This window comes from Mustela erminea, chromosome 5, assembly GCF_009829155.1.
Source record: "Mustela erminea isolate mMusErm1 chromosome 5, mMusErm1.Pri, whole genome shotgun sequence".
Lineage (NCBI taxonomy): Eukaryota > Metazoa > Chordata > Mammalia > Carnivora > Mustelidae > Mustela > Mustela erminea.
The window spans coordinates 36,080,523-36,106,093 of NC_045618.1; the positions used below are offsets into that span (position 1 = coordinate 36,080,523).

The 25,571-nt window shown below is 38.2% G+C and overlaps 1 protein-coding gene across 1 annotated transcript in view; it reads left to right on the forward strand.

Moving 5' to 3' along the window:
* UNC13C (unc-13 homolog C) overlaps positions 1–25,571 on the forward strand; it is a 612,072-nt gene that overhangs the window by 143,179 nt on the left and 443,322 nt on the right. The window contains 2 exon segments of the mRNA XM_032342611.1: positions 1,562–1,584; positions 2,174–2,238. Of these exon segments, the coding sequence (XP_032198502.1) occupies positions 1,562–1,584; positions 2,174–2,238 (88 nt within the window).

Genomic DNA, 25,571 nt, shown 5'->3' on the forward strand with positions numbered 1-25,571 from the left:
CTTTTTGGTACCTGTTGAAAAGCAGGTGCATATTTACTGACCAGTTACCTCATATTAAATTATTTTATGATTTTATATTATGTTTGTGACAGTTTTCATGGAGGTATTGTTATTTAATGCTTAACTTTCTATATTGAATACAGTATCTTAATTATTTTATGGCCAGAAATAAGATCTGTTTTTATTACTTGTGCTTTTATCCTATTTTATATTCAAAGACCTAATTCTGAGATACTGTGAAATATCTAAACTACAGCCAAAAATATTGCCAAGTAATTAATCAAGCCATACTTAATGAGTTAAGAAAACAAATACATCTCATATTTTTTATCAATAAAAGTTGTCAGAGAGCTACATGGCCTCGATAAATCTTTATATTGCTGGGGCTCATCCATAAAAATGAAAGGTTTTGACTCCATGAACTCCAAAGTCATTTTAGCTCTAGCTTTCTGCCAACTTGAATTCATAGAGATGTTCCTCCAGCTTTATACTAATAAGCAAAACTGAATTAATAAATTTAAGAGCAATGCTACTATGTAAAGTAAAAAATGGACCATGCTAGGAGGACCTTGGTAGATTCAGATTTGAGTTAAAAAAAAAAAATTATTTCGGGCAACTTCTTTGGGTCTACTCCCTCTTTGGGAGCTTCATACTATCACTTTGTTCTTGCTCAATAAACCTTGCTTTGCTACCCACCAAAAAAAAAAAAAAAAAAGGCCCATCATTTACCATTGTTCATTGGGCCCAAGGGAAGTTGCAACTGAGAAATGTTTACCCTGTGATGTATCTTAAACTGGGCTGGAAAACTGTGCACCAGCACCCCTGTCTCTCTGCTTTGTTCAACTTACCTGAAAAATGGGATCTATAGGGCAGCAGCTAGGGCATCAGGAGCCCTGGGTTTGTGTCCCATTTCTGCCATTCACTAGCTTTGTGATCTTAAGTCACTGAAGTGCTTTCAGGCATCAGTTGTTTTTTGTTTATTTGTTTGTTTGTTTTGCAGAGTGGAGTATATTTGATTAATTTCTTAGTACTTGAGTCTCTATGACAAGCCATAAATAAATAATCCCTTAATAAAATGTGCTTGATTTGTGTAGTCACCTGGGGTTTACTTTGACATATATTCATCTCGGTTGATTCTCTGAACAATGTTTGGATGCCAATAAGCACAATATTCGTATCTTTTTTGCAGAGTTGGGTCTAGATTCCAGACTCCAGAGAATTTGGTAGTTTGCCCCATGTGCTTAATAAGTAGCAGAACCCCAGATGGGGCTTAGGACTTCTGATTCTTCAACTGTGTTCTTTTCCTTTACATGACACATTGTCTTCCATTAAACCCTTTAATCAACTTTTGATATTCTGCAAGTATTTGGACACATTTTCCAGCTCTTTAAATGATGAAGGCCAAATATCTCTCTCCCCTTGGGGGTTCAGCCTTGAAATTCTGTTTATTTATGATTTTAAGCAATGTAAACTAGTAACATTTTATTCATGTATATGTTTAAATGACTTCTTAAAGTACTCCATCTAACATTTATTCCTTCTTTTCCTGATTCTCTTTCAGATAGCAGTTCTGTGGATGAAAAGGTTTTAAATCATACTTTTTCTTCTCTCCTGAGGGACCTTGTCTTTTGTACATGTTTGTTTGTGACATATTAGACCTGTTTTGGTTCCTCTGTTTTAGTTGTGAGATGTGCATGATATCCCAGCTTTCCATTCTTTGGTTGTCCTTTCAGTGTGCCCCCCGATATGTTGCATTTATGAAGAGGTTACACCTTGCCAGCTGCGCTTACTTTAGCTTACACTTGCCAGCCTCGGGGTCTGCTACGGTCAAACTCAGCATCTGTTCTTAAGTCTGGCTAATCATGATCTCCTTGACTGATTCATGATGTTCACTGCACCTAGCAAGTTTTAAGGGCAAGTGTTACTGGGAACATGATATATTTTCCTGGACTGTGCCAGTGCTTTTGTTTAAATGCTGACAGCTAATTGTGAAACCTCCACTCACAAAAACATAGTAGCTTTGACTTGGAGCTGACCCTGCTTAGCATCTGTCATACTAGGTGTTACATGTCTAGTGCAGTTTGACTCGTGTCCCAAATTCATGAATTTGCAGCTTCGGTATGCTAAAAGCCTGTTTGTTTTTCTTTTGTTTTTTTCTTGTTTTTGATTTAAGGCTCGAATAGTAAGTGGCAGTGATTTGGATGCTTGCAAATTCTCTGGACTCCAGGTGATTGGTGGGTGAGTACATTCATAATTTTTTATTCCATTGCGTTCACCAGTGGTAACTGGCTGTGCTCTCACCATATGCATTTTGAATGCAGGATACTGCATGATGGTATAATCAACTAGATTTACAGTTGCTTTCTTTTTTCACAAAGTGGCTTTTAGAGTTTTGTTTTTTTTTTAATAATGTACAGTTTGTGTGTGTGTGTGTAAGTATATATATATATATATATATATATATATTATTCTTACATGTGTTTTATACAAAGAAGAAAGTCAAAATCACCTAAATGGATTAGTTGTTAAGGTAATCATTGTATACACAAATACATATAATTTTACATAAATGAGTTCATATTGATACAATTAATACTCTTTTGATCTGCTTATTAGCAATTAATGAAATGTGCAGGAATGTCTTTCTATGTCAATAAGTCAATGAATGTAAACTTCACTGTTATTTAATGGTTGAATGAAAGTGTTTTAAATTTAACCACAAAGTGACATATGAAGTATATTTTGCATGTATAATACTGAAAAAGCAAAGAATCTCATTTAATACCCACAGTTACACATTGGTATCAAATTGATACCTCAATTTAGTAGCCTTTTTTCTGTCGCTTGACTACGTCTATGTTCCTGTAGAATAAGTAGTTCTGCCATAAACTAGGCCATTCTAGAAACAAATAAGCACTGATTTAGTAATGACATTGTAGCAAGTACTGTTTTAATTGTTTCTTACATAATGTCTGATCTGATCCTTAAAATGGCCGTGTGAGGTAAGTACTCATTTGACCTTCATTTTACAAATTAGGAAACTGTTGTATGAAAAAGTTTTAAAAAAACAAAAACAAAAACAAAAACAAAAGTTTTCCTCCATATAGCTAATAAGTGGCCAAATCAGTATTCAAACCCATCCAGTCTGATTCTAGGGTCTGTGACCTTATTCGGTAGGCTATCCTGCGTCTCTAGCTTTGGGATTTTTCCTGTTCTCTTTGTCATTTAACAACATGCCTTGGAAAACTTTCTACTTCATTATTTCAAAGTGATGCAAATATTTCAAGACATTTATTTCTTGGATTTTCAAGAATGTTTCTAGGTGCCAGTATTGCAAATGATACTAGAGCAAAATGTAATAAATTTTTAAAGTGAAATTATCAACCAAACCTTATGTACAGTATAGACATATAGAAAGATTAGTTTTATACATGTTGACATTTAAATACATGTGTGTCTAATATAGAGAGAAGCAACACTTAAGTTTGTGTATTGTGTTTTTTAGGCAAAGACATAGTTTTACATTTATGCTTATAATACTCTCACCCTTTGAAAATCTTCTGTTAGATACATCCACATGTTACTTTGCTTTAAGTGAAATACATAGAATTTCAAATTTTAAATATGGAGCTCCTGGAAAATAACATAGACCATTGTTAGCTTGATATACGTCAAATAGAAGTTTGATTTTTGTCAAATAGCAAGTCATATCTTCATTACTTTTATGTCTATAAACTCTTCAATGTTTCTAAATATGTAAGGAACTACTCACATTCTCATTACAAAGTCACAATGCTTTAAATGTATTAGGAAACTAGCTGTGATAAAAAAGCATTATGTAATTCATAGAAAATTTAATCAGCGGATTACTCACTCTCCTACCTCCTACAGACTGTGTCTTTAAGTTTACTAGAAAATGATAATTTGACAAAATGAATGTTTCTTAGAAAATAATTAGGTTGAATTCCAATTTGATTATGAAAACATGTTTGTCCTGATCTTGGAGACTTACCTGAGTCATGGCCTCAGGTTTCCAGCAACGCCTCCCTTTGGCATCCAGTACTTCATAACATCTTGCTTTCCTAACTCTTGTCTGAATATGAAGTTTATCAGTGTTAAAGCAGCAGAGTTAATCTACACCTCTGTTTTAAGTGCAAGATGTGTAAGTGGTTAGCTAAAATGATTATCTTTGCATATTGAACAGATCCCTTCCACTTTTACAGAAACTTCTTTTCAAAGACGTGACAAGAGATTTTAGAGTTGTGATGGTATTGGAAAGGGGTGATAATTTTCAGTCATCAAGAGAGTTTGCCCTTATCTGAATGCTTATTTCTTCTTGAAGAACCTGAAGAGTTCCTTTAACTATAACCTTCAATCACAACCTCTTTCAGCAAGATTTAATTGTTTTGCTTTTTCTATAAATACTTAAAATATATTTTTTGTAGAATGAATCACTATTGAGAAGATTCACTTTACATCTTCCAAATATTATTACTTCTGTTGCCCTGGAAAAGAACCTGTAGCCTACTTTCAGAATGGAGTCACCACTTCTTCATGACAGTTCTCCATCCCTCGCTCCTCTACCTTCAACATTCCTAACCAGTTTAGAACCAGACCACATTGATCCTTCCCCCACCCCCTTCTCAAGTGTCAGTGAAGGAATAATCTATAGACACTGGAGCCAGATGATAGAGTTAACAGTGCTGTTCTGATTTCTGCTCATCTCTTTATACATCTCTTGTAAGTGTTGCTAGAAAAGATGTAGCAAACTTTTTTTCCCATTTGTCAAAAAAGAAAAAAAAAAATCAGGCAGGCTCTGGAAGAGGAATCGGGAGAAAGAATAATCAAAAGATAGGAAAAGAAAAACCTGGAAAAATGCATGTTTCAGTGATAACATTAATATTTAACATCATACTTCTCCCAGTTGTTTTAGAGGAATTTGGTAATTTTTCTCATATTCATAAGCTAAGAGTCATACCAGAAGCACACAGCAAGATATTAGAAGTATAAGAGCTTTGGGGGAGGGAAACATCTGAGATAAGTGGAGAGGCCAGCTGGAGTAGATGAGAGAAACCTTTGGACCATAATATGGGTCTGACATCTATGAGAGGAGAGGGGAAAGGAAGGAGAAAAACTTGACCAGTGAGGCTAGAGAAAAGTGTCAGACCAATGAGGAGTCCTAGATAAGATTATGGTTGAGAGTCCCACGTTGTGCATATGTGGCCAGCTCTATGACCTCCGTCCATCATGTTCAGTCATTGGTTTGAATCAGCTTAATGAGTATGGCCTTTGGATGAATGCTACAGCGGATTCTGGAAGCGTGGTGGCTGAAGGCTGTCATCCAACTACACTTTTCTCAGAAGATTTACTCTGAGGGATTTTGAATGACACATGCCCATAGCTACCCAGCCTCAAATAAGTCAATTGATGAAACTACTTTAATAAATGATAGTGAATGAAGTCACACAAGTACATTCTCCAAATATGAATCACTTTTTATTTTTTATTTTTTAAAATTTTTTTATTAACATATAATGTATCATTATCCCCAGGGGTACAAGTCTGTGAATCACCAGGTTTACACACTTCACAGCACTCACCATAGCACATAGTTTTCCCGATGTCCATAACCCCACCACCCTCTCCCTACCCACCTCATCCCCCCAAAGCAAACCTTAGTTTGTTCTGCAAGATTAAGAGTCTCTTAGGGTTTGTCTCCCTCCTGATCCTATCTTGTTTCATTTTTTCCTTCTCTACCCCTCAACCCCCCCCCCTTGCCTCTCAACTTCTTCATATCAGGGAGAGCATATGAAAATTGTCTTTCTCTGATTGACTTATTTTGCTCTGCATAATACCCTCTAGTTCCAATCATGTCATTGCAAATGGCAAGATTTCATTTCTTTTGATGACTGCATAGTATTCCATTGTATGTATGTATTGTTTGTATGTATGTGTGTGTGTGTGTGTGTATCACATCTTCTTTATCCATTCATCTGTTGATGGGCATCAAGGTTCTTTCCATAGTTTGACTACTGTAGACATTGCTATAAACATTCAGGTGCACGTGCCCCTTTGGATCACTACATTTGTATCATTAGGGTAAATACCCACTAGTGTGGTTGCTGGGTCGTAGGGTAGCTTTATTTTAAACTTTCTGAGGAACCTCCATGCTATTTTCCAGAGTGGCTGCACCAGCTTGCATTCCCACCAACAGTGTAAGAGGGTTCCCCTTTCTCTGCATCCTCTCCAGCATCTGTCATTTCCTGACTTGTTAATTTTAGCCATTCTGATTGGAGTGAGGTGGTATCTCATTGTGGTTTTGATTTGTATTTCCCTGATGCTGAGTGATGTGGAGCACTTTTTCACGTGTCTGTTGGCCATCTGGATGTCTTCTTTGCAGAAATGTCTGTTCATGTCTTCTGCCCATTTCTTGATTGGATTCTTTGTTCTTTGGGTGTTGAGTATGGTAAGTTCTTTATAGATTTTGGATACTAGCCCTTTATTTGATATGTCATTTGCAAATATCTTCTCCCATTCTGTCAGTTGTCTTGTGGTTTTGTAGACTCTTTCCTTTGCTGTGAAAAAGCTTTTTTTTTTTTTAATATTTTATTTATTTATTTGGCAGAGATCACAAATAGGCAGAGAGGCAGGCAGAGAGAGAGGAGGAAGCATTCTCCCTGCTGAGTAGAGAGCTGATGCGGGGCTTATTCCCAGGACCTTGGGATCGACCTGATCCGAAGACAGAGGCTTTAACCCACTGAGCTACCCAGGTGCCCCTGTGCAAAAGCTTTTGATCTTGATGAAGTCCCAATAGTTCATTTTTGCTCTTGCCTCCCTTGCCTTTCGCGATGCTTCTAGGAAGAAGTTGCTGTGGCTGAGGTCGAAGAGGTTGCTGCCTTAAGGATTTTGATGGATTCCATTCTCACATTGAGGTCCTTCATCCATTTGAAGTCTAGTTTTGTTTGTGGTATAAGGAAATTTTCCGGTTTCAATTTTCTTCATGTGGCTGTCCAATTTTCCCAACACCATTTGTTGAAGAGACTTCCTTTTTTCCGTTGACATTCTTTCCTGCTTTGTTGAAGATTAGTTGACTATTTCTGGGCTCTTTATTCTGTTCCACTGATCTTTGTGTCTGTTTTTGGGCCAGTACCATACTGTCTTGATGATGACAGCTTTGTAATAAAACTTGAAGTCTGGAATTGTGATGCCACCAACTTTGGCTTTCTTTTTTAACATTTCTCTGGCTATTCGAGGTCTTCTGGTTCCATATACATTTTAGGATTATTTGATCCATTTCTTTGGAACAAATAGATGGTATTTTGATAGGGATTGCATGAAACGTGTAGATTGCTTTCAGTAGCATAGCCATTTTCACAATATTTGTTATTCTAATCCATGAGCATGGAACATTTTTCCATTTATTTGTGTCTTCCTCAGTTTCTTTCATGAGTATTTTGCCTCTTTGGTTAGGTTTATTCTTAGGTATCTTATGGTTTGAGGTGCAATTGTAAATGGGACTGACTCCTTAATTTCTCTTTCTTCTGTCTTGTTATTGGTGTATAGAAATACAACTGATTTCTGTGCATTGATTTTATATCCTGACACTTCACTGAATTCCTGTATGACTTCTAGTAGATTTGGAGTGGAGTCTTTTGGGTTTTCCACATGACGTATTATATCATCTGCAAAGAGTGATAGCATGACTTCTTTGCTGATTTGGATGCCTTTAATCTCTTTTTGTTGTCTGATTGCTGAGGCTAGGACTTCTAGTACTATGTTGAATAGCAGTGGTGATAATGGACATCCCTGCTGTGTTCCTGATCTTAGCAGAAAAGCTCTCATTTTTTCTCCATTGAGAATGATATTCTCTGTGGGTTTTTCATAGATGGCTTTGATGATATTGAGGTATATACCCTCTATTCCTACACTTTGAAGAGTTTTGATCCAGAAAGGATGCTATGTTTTCAGTATCTTTTGTTTCCATGATTTTTTTCACTTCTTAATTTCTTGGTTGACCCTTCCTTCTTTAGAAGGATGCTCTTTAGTCTCCATGTATTTGGTCTTTTCCAAATTCCCTCTTGTCATTGAGTTCTAGCTTCAGAGCATTGTGGTCTAAAAATATGCAGGGAATGATCCTAATCTTTTGATACTGGTTGAGACCTGATTTATGACCCAGGATGTGATCTATTCTGGAGAATGTTTCATGTGCACCAGAGAAGAATGTGTATTCTGTTGCTTTGGGATGGAATGTTCTGAATATATCTGTGATGTCCATCTGGTCCAGTGTATCATTTAAGGCCTTTATTTCCTTGTTGATCTTTTGCTTGGATGATCTGTCCATTTCAGTGAGTGGGGTGTTAAAGTCCCCTACTATTATTGTATTATTGTCGATGTATTTCTTTGATTTTGTTATTAATTGGTTTATGTAGTTGGCTGCTCCCATGTTAGGGGCATAGATACTTAAAATGGTTAGATCTTCTTGTTGGACAGACCCTTTGAGTATGATATAGTGTCCTTCCTCATCTCTTATTACAGTCTTTGGCTTAAAATAGAATTGATCTGATATAGGGATTGCCACCCCAGCTTTCTTCTGATGTCCATTAGCATGGTAAATTGTTTTCCATCCCCTCACTTTCAATCTGATGGTGTCTTTGGGTCTAAAATGGGTTTCTTGTAGACAGCATATTGATGGTGGTGTTGTTGTTGTTGTTGTTTTATCCATTTTGATACCTTGTGTCTTTTGATTGGGGCATTTAGCCCATTTACGTTCTGGGAAACTATCGAAAGATATGAATTTAGTGCCATTGTATTGCCTGTAAGGTGACTGTTACTGTGTATTATCTCTGTTCCTTTCTGGTCTGCTACTTTTAGGCTCTTTCTTTGCTTAGAGGACCCCTTTCAGTATTTCTTGTCTAGTTTGTTTGGTGTTTACAAACTCTTTTAGTTTTTGTTTGTCCTGGAAGCTTTTTATCTCTACTTCTATTTTCAATGATAACCTAGCTGGATATAGTATTCTTGGCTGCATGTTTTTCTCATTTAGTGCTCTGAATATATCATGCCAGTTCTATCTGGCTTGCCAGGTCTCTGTGGATAAGTCTGCTGTCAATCTAATAGTTTTACCATTGTATGTTACAGACTTCTTGTCCTGTGCTGCTTTCAGGATTTTCTCTTTGTCAGTAAGACTTGAAAGTTTTACTATGATGATGGACCTATTCTTATTAATTTTGAGGGGGGTTCTCTGTGCCTCCTGGATTTTGATGCTTGTTCCCTTTGCCATATTAGGGAAATTCTCTATAGTAATTTGCTCCAGTATACCTTCTGGCCCCCTCTCTCTTTCTTCTTCTGGAATCCAATTATTCTAATATTGTTTTGTCTTATGGTATCACTTATCTCTCAAATTCTCCCCTCATGGTCCAGTAGTTATTTGTCCCTCTTTTGCTCAGCTTCTTTATTCTCCATCATTTGGTCTTCTGTATCACTAATTCTCTCTTCTGCCTCATTTATCCTAGCAGTAAGAGACTCCATTTTTTATTGCACCTCCTTAATAGTTTTTTTTTTTATTTCAGCTTGGTTAAATTTAGTTCTTTTATTTCTCCAGAAAGGGCTTTTATTTCTCCAGACAGGGTTTCTCTAATATCTTCCATGCCTTTTTTGAGCCCAGCTAGCACCTTCAGGATCCTCATTCTGAACTGTAGATCTGACATATTACTAATGTCTGTATTGATTAGCTCCCTAGCCTTCCACATTGCCTCTTGTTTTTTGTTTTTTTTAAAGATTTTATTTATTTGTCAGAGAGAGAGAGAGGGAGAGAGAGCGAGCACAGGCAGACAGAATGGCAGGCAGAGGCAGAGGGAGAAGCAGGCTTCCTGCCGAGCAAGGAGCCCGATGTGGGACTCGATCCCAGGACGCTGGGATCATGACCTGAGCCGAAGGCAGCTGCTTAACCAACTGAGCCACTCAGGCATCCCTGGTTTTTGTTTTGTTTTGTTTTGTTTTGTTTTTGTGGTGAGTTTTTCTGCCTTGTCATTTGTCATTTTATTCAGATAAGAATATATGAACAAGAGAATAAAACACTATAAGGGTGGCAAAGACCCCAGAAAAATGTGCATTAACCAAATCAGAAGAGACCCCAAATCATGAAGAGTAGAAAGGGGGTAAAAAGAAGTTTAAGAAAAATAAATTTTAAAAGAAAAAGAAAATAGAAAATATATATATTAGACTGGTGAATAGAACAGAGCCACCCCCTTTATTCTGGGAGTATTTTGGACTCTTAGAAGAAACTACCTTCCAAAATTTTAAAGAAAGAAGCATATATGTATGTATGTGTACACACACACACACACACACTCAAATAAGGATAAACATGATGAAGGGATGAAATATGACTGTAAGGATGAAAATTTAAAAAAATATTCTAAAAAAAGAGTTGACAAGTTGGTTGGGAAAAGAAAGAAAAAGAAAGTGGAGAGAATTTGCTCAGGCTGGAAACTAGAACAAACCCTGTGCTAGATTTAGGGTATATTTTGATCTATTAGAATAAGTTGAATCCCAAAATTTTTTAGAAGAAAAAAACCCTATGTGTATACAGAAGATAAAGTTAGATACAATGAAGGGTAAAATATGACTATAATAATAAAGGTTCAAAAAGATTATTTTTAAGAAAGGTATTGTTAAGATGAATGAGTTAAAAAAAAACTTTAAAAGGGGAAAGAGTAAAAGTTAAAAAAATTAGAATAAGAAAAAAAATTTTTTTAAATTAATTAACCTTGCAAGACTAGAGAATCATGGGAGGAAGCCATGAATTCTATGCATTGCTTTGGAATTCCACTGTTCTTGATCAGTGAGCTTGGTCTTGGATGGATTTCTTGCTGATCTTCTGGTGGTGGGGCTTATTGTTGTGATTCTCAAGTTTCTTTGCCTGAGGCGGAATTGCACTGTCCTTGCCAGGGGCCAGGCTAAGTAATCTGTTCCAGTTCGCTCTTGGGAGCTTTTGTTGCCTGAATGCTTTCCATAGAACTGTGGAGGACAGGAATGAAAATGGCGGCCTCCCAATCTCCAGCCTGGAGATACTGAGAGCTTGGGGCCCCATTCCTCAGTGTGCCTTCAGAGAAAAATGCTCAATCACTCTTATCTCCCTGGTCTCAGGCTGCACTCTAAGCTCACGCAGCCTGTGACTAAGTATTTCTGTCTCTGGCACACAGCCCCGCCTGGAGTCTCTAAACCCCGCAGATCCCTGCCGCTCTTCCAGGGGGGTCTCCCTGGATCTATCACTTGTGGAAACCCTGCTCTAAAGAGCAGTGTTCTGACTGTGCCACGGATCACAGTTTAAGGTAACCCCGAGCTGAGTGCTCACTCCTCAGCTCTGTCTCTGTAGCCAGCTTCCCTGCTCTAATACCTGCAAGCTCTGTGACACTCAGACACCCCTGATCCTTCTGTGACCCTGTGGGACCTGAGACAATGCTGTCCCTGCCTCTGAGCAATGTCTATCAGTGGAGCAGACTTTTAAAAGTTCTGATTTTGTGCTCCGTTGCTCCGCCGCTTGCTAGGAGCCGGCTCCTCCCCACTGCTGTCTATCTTCCCATCGCTTTGGATTCACTTCTCCACAGGTCCTACCTTTCAGAAAGTGGTCAATTTTCTGTTTCTAGAACTGCTGCTGTTCTTATCTTTGATCTCCTGTTGGATTTGTAGATGTTTGGAATGGTTTGATAACTATCTAGCTGAACTCCTGCAACCTGATGTCATCCCACCCTGCTACTCCCCCTCCATCTTGACTTCTCCTCTGAATCACTTTTTAAAATTAGAATGGCAATTCTTTGGTTCTTTTTTTTTTAATCTATTTTTTATTTATTTTCTGCATAACAGTATTCATTATTTTTGCACCACACCCAGTGCTCCATGCAATCCGTGCCTTCTCTAATACCCACCACCTGGTTCCCCCAACCTCCCCACCTCCGCTACTTCAAACCCTCAGATTGGGAGAAATTGGAAAGGGAGGTGAACCATGAGGGACTATGGACTCTGAAAAACAATCTTTGGTTCTTTATATATAAATTAAGTTCCCCCTTCACTGTAGTCAGGGTTTCATTGGTTGCATAATGAGGAAAATTACAAGGCATCTATATAATGTCTTTCTAGTCTTACGGTCCTAGCATTGTCTGTACTAGAATCCAAGGAAGTCCACAGAACAATGGTGAGAACAAGTAGAAGATAGTTGGGGAGAAGAAATTCTGACCTTCTTTGTTCTTTTTCTCTAGCTTTCCAAATTCTCTTCAAGATAGCTCTCTCGGTGCTAAGTTCCTCAATCATATGTGAAAGGAAGGTTTGTTTCCTCTCATGGTTCTGACCTGGGCTATAGATCTGCTTTCCTGATCCCAGGAACCTGGTGGTGACTTTTCAACCACTACTAGGAATATTGAACCTTGGTAGAAAAGAGGTGTATGTTGAGAAAGGTGAGGAAAAGGGATTGTTGAAGAGCAGGACATTAAGAGATTGCCAAATAGAAAAAGAGAAGCTTCCATTTTTATTTCACTCTCAAATAGATACAATTGCAAGAAAAAAAAAAGTGTGTGTATTTGTATGCATGTGCTTATACATATGTACATATGTAAAAATATTGCCCAAATTTTCAAGATAGTTTGATTATTGCCATGAATGAGTAATGTGATAAACGTGAGCAAGCAGTTATCAGCCAAAGTTCTGAATAATTCCTTTGCTTTTAAATTTACCTTGATTAAAATAGTGATTTTTTTGGTTATTGTTACTGTTATAACACCTCAAATGAGTTAGGTTGCACAGTATGTGGATGTAAGTGGTTTAATATATTCTTGATATTTGCCATGGTTCTGACATGGCTTTTGTATTTCTCTCTAGAGTTGAAAAGCTTACATAATGTCCTCATGCCCTATTTCCCCACTCCTGGTCTTGACATTCACATTTGGCCAGTGCCTAAAATCATTTAAGATGTCAGCTAAGGTGGTTCTTATTCTCCAGAGGCTCTTAACTCATCTTTTCTCATAGTAGTCTCCTCTTAGGTAGCTGAGAATAATCCATTTCATTTTTTCCTACCTAGTCTATAAATGAAGTTCTCCCTCATCCCTTCATTTAACTTCCTTATTTTGGAGGAAAAGCCCAGAAATTCTCCTGTCTAGACAATGGCTGTTTCCACTTCTATAATCCCTTCCTTGGGTCACTGGTTCATACTACACAAATACCCCTGCATGCTCTGAACAAAATGAGCCAACTATTAAGAAAATGACAGCCCATATGTAAGTTTGCTTCAGTCACAGTGGCAGGTTACTCTTTGGAGAGAAAGGGAAGCCTTTGTCTTTCTTTTACTTCTCAGTTATCTGTTCAGGTATATAAGTAGGTAATAACTTCAGTATGTAAGTTTTCTTTTTTTAAATATTTTATTTATTTATTTGACAGAGAGAGATCACAAGTAGGCAGAGAGGCAGACAGAGAGAGAGGGGGAAGCAGGCTCCCTGCTGAGCAGAGAGCCCAATGTGGGGCTTGATCCCATGACCCTGGGATCATGACCTGAGCCGAAGGCAGAGGCTTTAACCCACTGAGCTACCCAGGGGCCCCAGTATGTAAGTTTTTATATAAGAGTTCCTTTCCCTTCAGGGTGTTAGGTATAGAAGGAGGTCACTATAGATTTAGGTAAAAATGAATTCAAATTAGAGCTTATTAACTATTATAAGAGCTAGCAGACACAGATAGCTCTGCATTCCTAATTCATTATTGGATAGCAATTCAGATCACCATGCCCATAATTTTCAACTTATTTTTATTTGTATTTCCATTAATATAATTTTAATCTTCAATACCTTTTACCTAGGTGAATGCAAACTGATATTCCTTCATTAATTCCTCCACATTAAATTCAGTCTATACACTATTAAAGATTAATCTCCTTAAAGTACAGTCATTTCTACTTAAATGTATTTAATGGTTCCTCATTTCTGCAGTGTAAAGTATGGATCTTTCTATATGGTTTTGAATATCTTGATTTCTATTTCCCTTTACAAAATAAGGAATCATCTCCATTTTATGTTCCTTTTTGTGTCATTCCGATAGCATGTGTGAATTCAAGTTGCATGAATTAACACATATTTGTATCTTCCAACCTGATTTTAAACTCTTTAAAGGACTAAAGTTGATCTTTTTCACTTATATTGTCCTTCATAAAGCTTATGAGAATGTCTTGCCCGTATGAGGACCTCACTTACATATTAACCGTGTTTTGGATTTGGCAGTCTCTTAGATGAGTTAGTTAGAATTATTTCATAAAAGATTCAGGCCTACTGCATTTTAGGAAGAAAATAATCCTGAAGCAATCATGCATTCATGATAAGACCTAAATGAGAAGTACTGGGAGCATTAAAAACATCTGGCTCTGGGGCGCCTGAGTGGCTTAGTGGGTTAAGCCTCTGCCTTCGGCTCAGGTCATGATCTCAGGGTCCTGGGATCGAGCCCCACATTGGGCTCTCAGTTCAGCGGGGAGCCTGCTTCCTCCTCTCTCTGTCTGCTGCTCTGCCTACTTGTGATCTCTCTCTCTCTCTCTCTGTCATAAATAAAATCTTAAAAAAAAAAAAAAATCTGGCTCCTCCTCTCCCCCTAAATTCAGTGTCACTAAATCCCTACAAGGAAAAAAGAAATCAAGGGACTTTTCTCACACTAGATTTAACCTCAGTTGATCAGAAGGCTACTTGCATTTGAGCTTGAATCCCCGTTTTTCTACTTAGGAGAAACTTGTGAAGTTTGGGTGGAACAAATCCATGAAAATATTACTCTAATTATGCCTAGATATAAATTTTGCCCTTTTCTTCTCCCATCTGAAAACCTTCACACTTTAGAACATCCTAGATATAAATTCATACCATATTAAAATTTTCTTTAATCAGTTCCATTATTACTCCAAGGAGGAGAGCTTTTATAGTTAATAATTGAATGACTCTTGTCACCTTGCTCTTTGTAAAAGTAATAAAGGAAGTTTTCTTGCTTAATCCATTAAAGGTTGAATAAGACCTGGCGTCTCTTGGCTAATGTCAGATATAGTCATGCCACAGGGTAGTTAGATCAGCCAGAAAAGAATCTCATGCAAAGCTAGGGGAAGTCCCAACCTTACCATAAACTCTCCATACTTCCTAGTCCCTAACACTCTGCCTACAGTCCTCCTACTGGGCAGATACATTATATCCTATAGACCAAGGTTTGACCTAGACAAAGAATCTCTTAATTTGGAAAGCCGACAGCAATAAGGCCATCAACACTCTAAAACCCATATATTAAGAACTGGTTGCTAAGCTGCCGTTCTCTTCCCATGCTCTCCTCTCCCTTCACTACCCACCAAAAAACCTGCTTATCTAATTTTGGCTTACTACTGCCAATCAGTTCTCTAATTCAAGATCAGCTGAATGCTTCCCAAGGCTCTCTTGGAAACTAATCAGGAAGCACTTGATACTTTCTTTATTTAGAAAATCATGGGGTCATTAGATTATATCTTGATACTAGCCACAGAAGCCAGCCACACCTTCGATGTTTGGACCTACAAGACCCCAAGACTACAACCATGACCCCTTTGGGAACCATGGAAAGTACATTTTGACATGGAATCTATAGAAGTAAGATCAAAGTCACTACCATCTAAATCAACTTTATAAGCTTCATAGTGTTTGTGGAGCGGATTATAAACCATTTCCTTTAGGCATATGGTTTTCCTACACAGCCAATGGCAAAGAACTTACTGAGTAAGTACTCAGTCAAAGGGCTAAGAAAATGAAGCTATTAAGCTCAAGCAACTAATAGCCTATAGTTGACAATATTAGAGACTGACACCTTTTTATCTTCTCATGCTCAGGTCTGAGTTTATAGCTTAACATTCTTTCTTAGTAATAGACTACAGACACAGAAGAGACATGTGAATATTATCCACAGTCAACCCAGGGATACTGTATAAGATCATCCCCCACCAGCTCCAGTCCCCAGTGATACTGTTGAACAGGTTCTTCCAGGTTTACATATCCACAAGAAATCTGATTTCTACCATCATAGAAGCCTTTTTCTGTGCTGAGATGGCTGGCCATAGAAAATTCTTCCAAATCCATTTTTTACTTTTACTACTTAATACTTAGGATAAAAAAATCTTCAGGATCATCCTGGGTTGCAGGCAAGGGCAACCCCCAATTTTATTCATTGTACAAAGGCCACTCTTTTATTCTTAGAGATAGGTTTATATTTTAGATTCACAGAATGCACACAACCCCTCTTCTGTATCAGCCCAAGATACAGATAATGTCTTCATTTCAGGGAAGGAAACCATAGCCACCATCAACTCTGACAACTTTCCTTTAGCTAGTTCCTTGCACTGGAGCCTTCCATAATTGTGCACCATGCTGGTTGGCTCCCCAGAAAGGGCTTGTGTTTCCTTTCATCCTTAGGTGACTGCCCGTTGAAACTCCACCCAGCCAGGGGTCTGCCTTCCTTAGTTTCTCAAATCACTACCTCCACTTCATAGTACTTGAGGCATAATTTAAAGGAATCCCAAATCATATATTTTCCAAAGATCAGTATTTATTAAGGTCAGCTCAGTTTTGATGGTGGAAGTTGTATCATACGCCCAGTCCCCGAGACCACATGTTTTCTCAATTGGAAAAGTAAGAAAACCAATGTAAGCTTAAGGGTGGTGCTACTTCTACCTTCTCAACTTTGCAACTCTTACTCAAGTTTTCTTCCACTGCTCTTGCTCCGTCTCAAAAGAAAAAAACAAAACAAAACAATAAAAAACATCTCTCAAGCTACCACTTGTTATAATTTCTTTGGATTCTGAACATCATGGAAGGACCCATGTAATTAATCCAGCAGCTACTAGGGACAATCCAGTCTCATAAAAATAAGCTTGCTAGTTAAGAAACTTAAGAGCAAATCTGTTGGGTGGGGGCTTTGTAGAAGCACATTTTACTAAAGCCTTCTCTGTGTTCAGTTTGCTTATTGACTATATGCATGTTATTCATTTCCTGTTTTTTTAAAACCTCTTTAATTATGACATGTAAGTCTAACTTGGCTTAAATTTATTAGGAAATCTATCAATCTTTTGAGATATACCATATAGAATCAAGTTTAATTCTCTAAGGCCTTCCAGATAGTATGTGTTTGAGGACTGGCAAATTAAAATCATTGATAGATCCTTTATAAAGATAATATTCAAGTAGTCAGTCTTTTAAATTAGTGTCAGTTCAGTATAACTATGGAAAATATATGTTTTACTGAGCAGAATAATCACTTATGTTGGAAAAGTTAGATGACTTGTGTCATCACCAGTTTTAGTAAAAAAATATTTACAATAACCTTAGTAAATAAGTTGGCAATTATAATGAGTATCATGGTTCTTAAGCCTGCTGGTTCTTTCCAAAATGTAATTGATATGTCTGTTGAGTATACCTAACATACATAAAACATCTTAGGAAAAGAGGAGCACTGAACTTGATTATTCTTTTTCCTAATACACCATATATGTGTTTTAAGTATCTTTTGATAAATGAATACCATATACCATAAAGATAAATGGTGTTTTTTCTTATAGGCAGACTATAGTGCAATAGAACCATAAAATGATCACTGCCAGCAAATTAGTATTTTTCCATAACCCTGTAACTACTTTTACTGAAAGTAACAGTTTTTTTTTCATTTCATTTCTTTTCAGTGTTCCAGGATTCATTGTTTATGTACCACACCCCAGTGCTCTATGCAATATGTGCCCTCCTTAACATCCACCACCAGGTTTACCCCTCCCCCACCTCCCTCCCCTCCAAAACCCTCAGTTTGATTCTCAGAGTCTACAGTCTCTCATGGTTTGTCTCCCCCTCCAATTTTCTCCAACTCACTTCTCTTCATCTCCCAATGTCCTCCGTGTTATTCCTTATGAAGGTTTTAAGGGCATCTGGGTGGCTCTGTCATTTAAGCATCTGACTCTTGATTTCAACTCAGTCATGAGATCCAGCCCTGCCTCAGGCTCCTGCTGGGTGTGAAGCCTACTTAAGATTCTCTCTCCCCTTGTCCCTCTGCCCCTCCCTGCCCTCCAGTCCCCCCTTTTGTTATTTTATTTTATTTATTTTTTTTAGAAAAAGTTTGTTTAATACGCTGTTCTTAATTAAATGCGCAGTGTCTTGCTGTTAGAACTCTGCCTCAATTCTGTTACTTTTAGTCTTCCTTAGCATTTAGAAACAGTATGAAGTAGAGAAAAAAGAAACATTTTCAATGTCATTTTAAAATGGGATACTACCTCAAATTCATAATTATTATAAAAACATAATAACTAATATGTTTTTTTAAATTTATTTTTTATTTTCAGCATAACAGTATTCATTATTTTTGCCCCACACCCAGTGCTCCATGCAATCCGTGCCCTCTCTAATACCCACCACCTGGTACCCCGACCTCCCACCCTCCACCCCTTCAAAACCCTCAGATTGTTTTTCAGAGTCCATAGTCTCTCATGGTTCACCTCCCCTTCCAATTTACCCCAACCCCCTTCTCTCTAACTCCCCATGTCTTCCATGCTATTTGTTATGCTCCACAAATAAGTGAAACCATATGATAATTGACTCTCTCTGCTTGACTTATTTCACTCAGCATAATCTCTTCCGGTCCCGTCCATGTTGCTACAAAAGTTGGGTATTCGTCCTTTCTGATGGAGGCATAATACTCCATAGTGTATATGGACCACATCTTCCTTATCCATTCGTCCGTTGAAGGGCATCTTGGTTCTTTCCATAGTTTGGCGACCGTGGCCATTGCTGCTATAAACACTGTACCTTTTTTAATGTTAGACTATAACAGCCCCACATCTACACATTATTTGTGCATTACCTCCTTTGATCCTCATTGCAGTGTTTTGAGGTAAATGTTACAATCATTCCATTGTTCAGGTAACATAAATGAGGCTTAGAGACATTAAGTATGGTCAAAGTCAAACAGTAGCTAAATGTCAGAGCCGAAGTTTGGGTCTACCCCAAACTGGGTCTACCTAAGGGCAGAGCTTAGCTGCTTCACTATTAGACCAGGTTGATTAATTTGCAAATAAATCATGCTTATTTCTGGTTTCGGTTCTTTTGAATTAAATATTCTATTTTCAATTTAATGTTTCATTATGCATTGATGTTTATGAGATTTCTAAGCGGATATATCAATTAAATATTATAGATATATTTCTACCTACATATTTGCTATGGATTTTCAGAATCACCCCTAAAAAATCACCTAAAGGAATTAAAAATGGATTGAATAATTAGACCCAAAGTATGATAATTTGTGAATAATTCTGTATCTGGGGAGGCTTTTAGGGAGTGCTTTAAGAATTGCCTGTAGGCAGATTGCCTTTAATTGACCGAGATGGAAATATAAAGGATCTGATTGTATAGGCTTTCGGGGTAACATTAGGCTGGGCAAAATAACTAGTGTATTAGATGTTGCAATTAATATCCAGAAGCTCTTAGGATGCCACAATAATCTGAAGCTAACGAGAAGTATAAACAGTGTACCAGTCAGGATAAGCTAGGTTATAATACAGTAACATCTACCAAATCTTTATGTATTAAGTAAAGGTTTATTTGTCACTCATGCTAAAATTTTAGTGCATATAGATACAGGGGAAGAAGATGCACTTTCCTCTTCATTATTGCTTGGGGTATCAGGCTGGCAGAGGTTTTCTCCAACCCATGCTTTCATGATCGCACTGCAGAGAAATTAGAATGCAGCAACCAGGGTTCAGACCCTTAAAACTTAACACACAGGTGTGACATACCTCCCTTCCGCTGATATGGTGGTGAGCAAAGCAGATAACAAGGCAGTGACTATGTTTAAAGGGAAGGTTGAAGTGCAATTCCATCATGTGTCTGAGAGGAGAAAAACACTGGAATGTTCTTAGGTTCTATAGAAGAGAGAAGAATACTTAATGTCAACACATGAAAAGATTAAAACAGTCATCACATCTGGTGATGGATCAAGTAAGATTGTGGTGATAGCAGCTGGGCTGGCAAGGCAAGCAGCCTTAGGGTGCACCAAGGACCAGGTCCACAGAGGGGGCGAGTAGCTCTGCGGCCAGTGGAGCCCTGCTGCTTCCCGGGACGTCTGTACTTGGTTCAGGGCACAACAGTTAAACAGATGTAGAAAGAGGAGACAGCTTGCAGATCAAACATGCAAGCTGGAAAGGGATCTCAAATCAGACCATACGAAAAACCACCTGAGAACCGGGCAAGCTGAATCTGGAAAAGAGAGGAGGTTAGAGGTCTTCAAATATTGACAAGAGGAGGTGAGGAAGAGCAGTTAAATTGTCCCGAGCTTCCCACAGGGCAAAATATAGTCTGCAGACTTCTGCTCAATATGAGGAGAAATTTCCAAAGTAGAGCTGTCTTTGTGAAAACTAGGTTCCCCATTTCTAGAGGTATTTAAATAGCTTATGTGTGACGTGTTAGAAGTGTTGCAAAGGGAAATTTAAATATCAGATGCTTGAGTGTTTAAAGCGTCTTCCCATCTGAAGATTCTGTTACATCTTATACTAATATTATATCCTAATATGATCACATTAACCACCCTAGAACTCAGTGGTTTAAAATAGTGACTCCAAGGATTTGTCTGCATTCCCTTACACATTTCTTTTTTCATAGCAGGAAATAAACCATTTTATTTTTGTAATTAAATAGAAACAATCCCAAATTATTTTCTAAGCAAATCACACAAACAGAAAACTACGATCGAAGACTGTAGGTACACGTGCCAGACGGGCCTCCCCCTGGGGGCGCACACCACACGCGCTCATCAGTACTGGGGCCCCCTGCCCACCCATCCCAGAGGGACGCCCCGGCAGCAGCGCGTCTCTCCGCGACACAGACGGGCCGGGCCCTGCACCGTCCCCTCCATCCCAGGCTCTCCTCAAGGCTCATCGCACAGGCCTCGCAGACCTGGGGTCCCTCCATAAACGTGGAATAGTGCACGTCCTTCTGCCTGCCCCAGGCACACGCGGGATGCCGGTACGCACTGACGAGCCTCCCTCGGCTGACGGGAAGCTCCCCCTCGGTCGCTGCTTCACCGCACTCGAGTTTTCGGGAGTTTGAGGACTACACGGTGTGGTGATCAGGAGGAAGGGCAGATAGAAACATCTCAGAAACCAGCCTCATCTATGCAACGTGCCTCCAGTATGGTCTGTGGGTATCTGGCTATTGTTTGGGCAACAGAGGGGATTGGACTATGTGGTACTTATTGTCTAGCTGGTCAGACCAAGTTTGTTTGTATTGGCAGTGACAGAATTCTAAGGAAACCAATAGAAGCATGCAAGGTCATTTGAATCCAAGAGTGGAACTGACAACCATCGTTTTAGTTACATTTTTTTTTTTTTTTTGGTCCAAAGCAAGTCATAAATCCATATTCAAGGGACCTGGACATAGACCCTGACTTCATGGGAAGAGTAAAGATCCAAGGCCATTTTTATGATCAACTATAAGCATGCATACCTACAATTAAATGTTCTTCAGAATTACCTATGTCTCATAAGTTGAAGAATATAGAATGTTAGTTTATCATATATTTACCTCCACTTATAATATGACATCTTCTGTAAGTGGAATAATAAGATAGCAATTGCTATAGAAACATCAGAATCTCATTTGGGGTATTTACCCATTAGCTATGGTTCAGGGAGATTTGCTTGATAATGGGTAATAGCTCTGAAAATTTAAGGAAGATATTCCTGATTTGGAGTTACCAAGGCACACTTCATGGAGAAGAGGACATTGTATTTAATTTTAAAGTTTGGATAGAATTTTGATTTTCTAAAGATATTGTTTGTTTATTTGACAGAGATAGAGAACACAAGTAGACAGAGTGACAGGGAGAGGGAGAAGCAGGCTCCCAGCAGAGCAGGGAACCCAATACAGGACGAAATCCCAGGACCTCAGGATCATGACCCGAGCCGAAGGCAGTTGCTTAACCAACTGAGCCACCCAGGCGCCCCAAGAATTTTGATATTTGCATATGGAAAAGAAAAGACAGAGCAGGAAGCAGTATAAAAACTTGAATAGTTTCACAGGCAAGAAAATATATCCGAGAATAACATGTCAGAGTATATTAAGGAGAGCAGTGGAAGGTATATTTGGACAAGCTGAAACTTTGATTTCCTGACTGAAGATATTAAATATATTAATCTTTTGAATCTTATATCTATAATTTTGAATACCTGTGTCTTGTGAAAATCATTCAGGTGTTCTGGGAACATAGTGGTTGAGCCAATAGCGCCAAATAATGACAATGAGAAGAAAGAATCTGTGAATTTCTCTTCAAAAGATAGTATACTTTTCATTAACTAGAGCAGAGTCATCTGCCAAAAGTACAAGAAACTTAATTTTTAGATAGAAATTAGTCTCCATAAGCAAGTGCATTCAAGCAGAGCAGACATGGCTTTTGCTCTGAGTATTTCTCCGATAACTCTGTCAACCATGACAAACATCAGTATATCTTGTGCTCATTATCTTGATGTTCAGACTCTAAGGTCACAGGTAGGAAAGGCCAAAGCAGGAGACTGGGGGAAGCCATCACTGCTAAGAACAATTTGAATATAATTTTTTTCACATAAGAGAACACCATCTGCCACATAATCTTTACATACAAAGATGTGCTCAGGAAACAATACTTGAAGTAGTTATTCCAGAGTCAGAGTGACAACTACAGAAAGTCATGTTTTCGAAGATTTCTTAATTTTTACAACAAGATACATTTATTTTTTTATCAAGTATGGGTAGTACCCAAGCTCTAGATTAAATGAAACCATGGATTGGCATACTACAGAGTACCCTATCTGGGTTGGAGCTGAGGCTCAGATTTGTCCAATGTGATGAGATCTGTGAAAACTTTTCTCAGTGTGTATATTTATTTGTTTCCAGTGTATGCAGAATCTGAAGAGAGTGCTTGGACAATATCACATTTGAGGTTTGGATTAAGACCTATTTTATGGAAGACTGGGGGTTAGCAGTCAGGAAATTGGTGGGTCACAGAATTCAGGAAGGACAGCGGAGTTCCTGTCTTATAAGGGAACAAAGAACCTGATAGGGCAATTCAGATTCGTCAGTAAGACTTTGAACATCAGGGGAAAGGAGTAATTCTGGTCTGTGTGTGTGTGTATTTATATTGTGTTGTATAAGTAACTTCTAAGGAGAAACAAAAAGCTATGTGACATTGAGCTGTTTCTTTGGAAAACAGTTCTGAAATCCCCTCTTGCCAATGGGGTGCAAACAATTCAAAGGATACAAATTACAAATAAAACAGTAAGTGAGGGCAGATAATAACTTTATTTCTTCCACTCGATCAGTGGGTCCTAAAGAGGGGACTGTTCTGTATCATCTCTGAGGAAAAGACAGACAGACAATATGTTTTAATGGCAAATATACAGAATTTGGAATAGAAGGCCTCGTTTTAAGTCGATTCCGTCATTTATTAGCTGGGTGAGGTTGGACAAGTCATTTAATCTGTGAATCATAATGCCTCATTTGAACTATGGATTATAATCATAATGAGCTCACAGGATTATTTAGTGCATCTCATCTTTTGTACTTAGCACATAAAAAAAAAGTCTTATGATACATTATAGAAAAAGTAAAAGCTTTGCTCATGGTGGTCAACATTAGGCTTTCCTGTGATTGAGTTTTTCGGACACAGGATCTTCCATGCTAAACCTGGGAAAATCCTGATCAAACCAGGATTAGCTGGCCACCTGAGGGAATCTAGGGGACTCTAGCTGCCCCAGGTGACCACTGAGAAGGTTTTTCTCTGGGATGATTCACACACTTGTAACATAGGTAGGTCATATATTCTCTTGTAGAGATTTTAAATTAGGCAATGTGCAATCTGCCTATGAAGCTCTACTTCTTAGGGCTTCTGCCTGAGAAAATGCATAGATTCAAGCTTGAAAATGTAATCATCTATACCAGTTTCCTGCTTGGCAAATTTCGTTGGACTTTATTATTTGCCTCTTGAAAACCTATCTCAAGAAAGATAGAACCCATCTCCAGAAAGACAAAGGAACGTGAAAGAGAGAGGCCTTGGGGCACCTGGGTGGTTCAGTGGGTTAAGCTTCTGCCTTCAGCTCAGGTCATGATCCCAGGGTCCTGGGATTGAGCCCCCCATCAGGCTCTCCGCTCAGCAGGGAGCCTGCTTCCCCCTCTCTCTCTGCCTGCCTCTGCCTACTTGTGACCTCTCTCTGTCGAATAAATAAATAAAATTTTAAAAAGAGAGAGACCTTAAGAGATAAAATGAAGAGTCCATTTCTGAATTGAACAGTGAGGAGAAACTTGAGCAGAAATCTATTCTATTGACTCTTGGAGGAAGCCTAGTAAATAAAACTCAGTAAGACTGTCTCCTTTTAAAAAAAAAAAAAAGAAGAAGAAGAAGAAGAAGATTGACATTTGAGTGAAGACATAACAGATATTGACAAACTTCTTCCACTTCACTGTGTCTCAAAGTGCAGTTTTCTGCTTTTGTTAGCTAGATATTCATCTCAACTGAGATAAGAGGTTTCCTTGTTATTATCTAGGCTGGGGCATAAGCAGGGTTTATTCCACTATGTTGGCAGGAAAGGTCAACTTCTTGGAGTCAAAGTTGAAAACTGATCTTACCACTGCTTAGAAGCTTGTCATTTCCTGCATCACACCATTAATCATCTCCCTAATGACAATGCGTCTTACTACTACTTCAGCCATTTCATGTTCACTGTTGAACAGGCTGCAGTATAGCAGTTTCATAGACCTGCAGGTATAATAATGGCCAAGTTTCTCTAGCATCCCAATTCTATTGAGACTACTGGACCAGGTAGAATGAACACAGTAAAAATCTGACACACACACACATACACACACCATATACATATGTATATACATACATACATATATACATACATATGTATATACATATATACACACACACATACATATATACATATATATGTGTGTGTGAGATATATATATATATATATATATATATATATATATGTGTGTGTGTGTCAATGTACTTGAATAGAGAGGGAAAACGAAAGGAACGGAACTGCAAAATTATTTCAAAATCAGGTCAGCACATTTACTGAGGGCACACCGAATGCAAAGGCACTGTTTATTCCATGACTCTTTCCAATTGGAGGATGCAGAAGCATGAGGCCATCTCTCTCCTCATGCATGTTGTATTGTGATGAGAAGATCTTTGAGCGGATAAGACAGGCATGTGAATTAAGAGATCATAGGAAACAAGAAAAAACAGGTGGTCTTGAGGCAAAATGTATATTAATGATTTCTTATTACTTAAGGCTCTACTGGCACAGACAATGATTTGGAGATGGGGATTAGGATCTAGTATGGTAGATGAACAAGGTTCACAAGGGGTTTTGCTGGGATCTAAAAAGTTTTGAAGATAGGCTAGTGCCATATTGGGAAGGGATTAAATATTGGCTAAGAAGTATGGATTTTGTTTTGTTTTGTTTCCTAATCTGCTTTTATAACTCCAAATGCCTGAAGAATATATTGGCTCACCATTGTGGC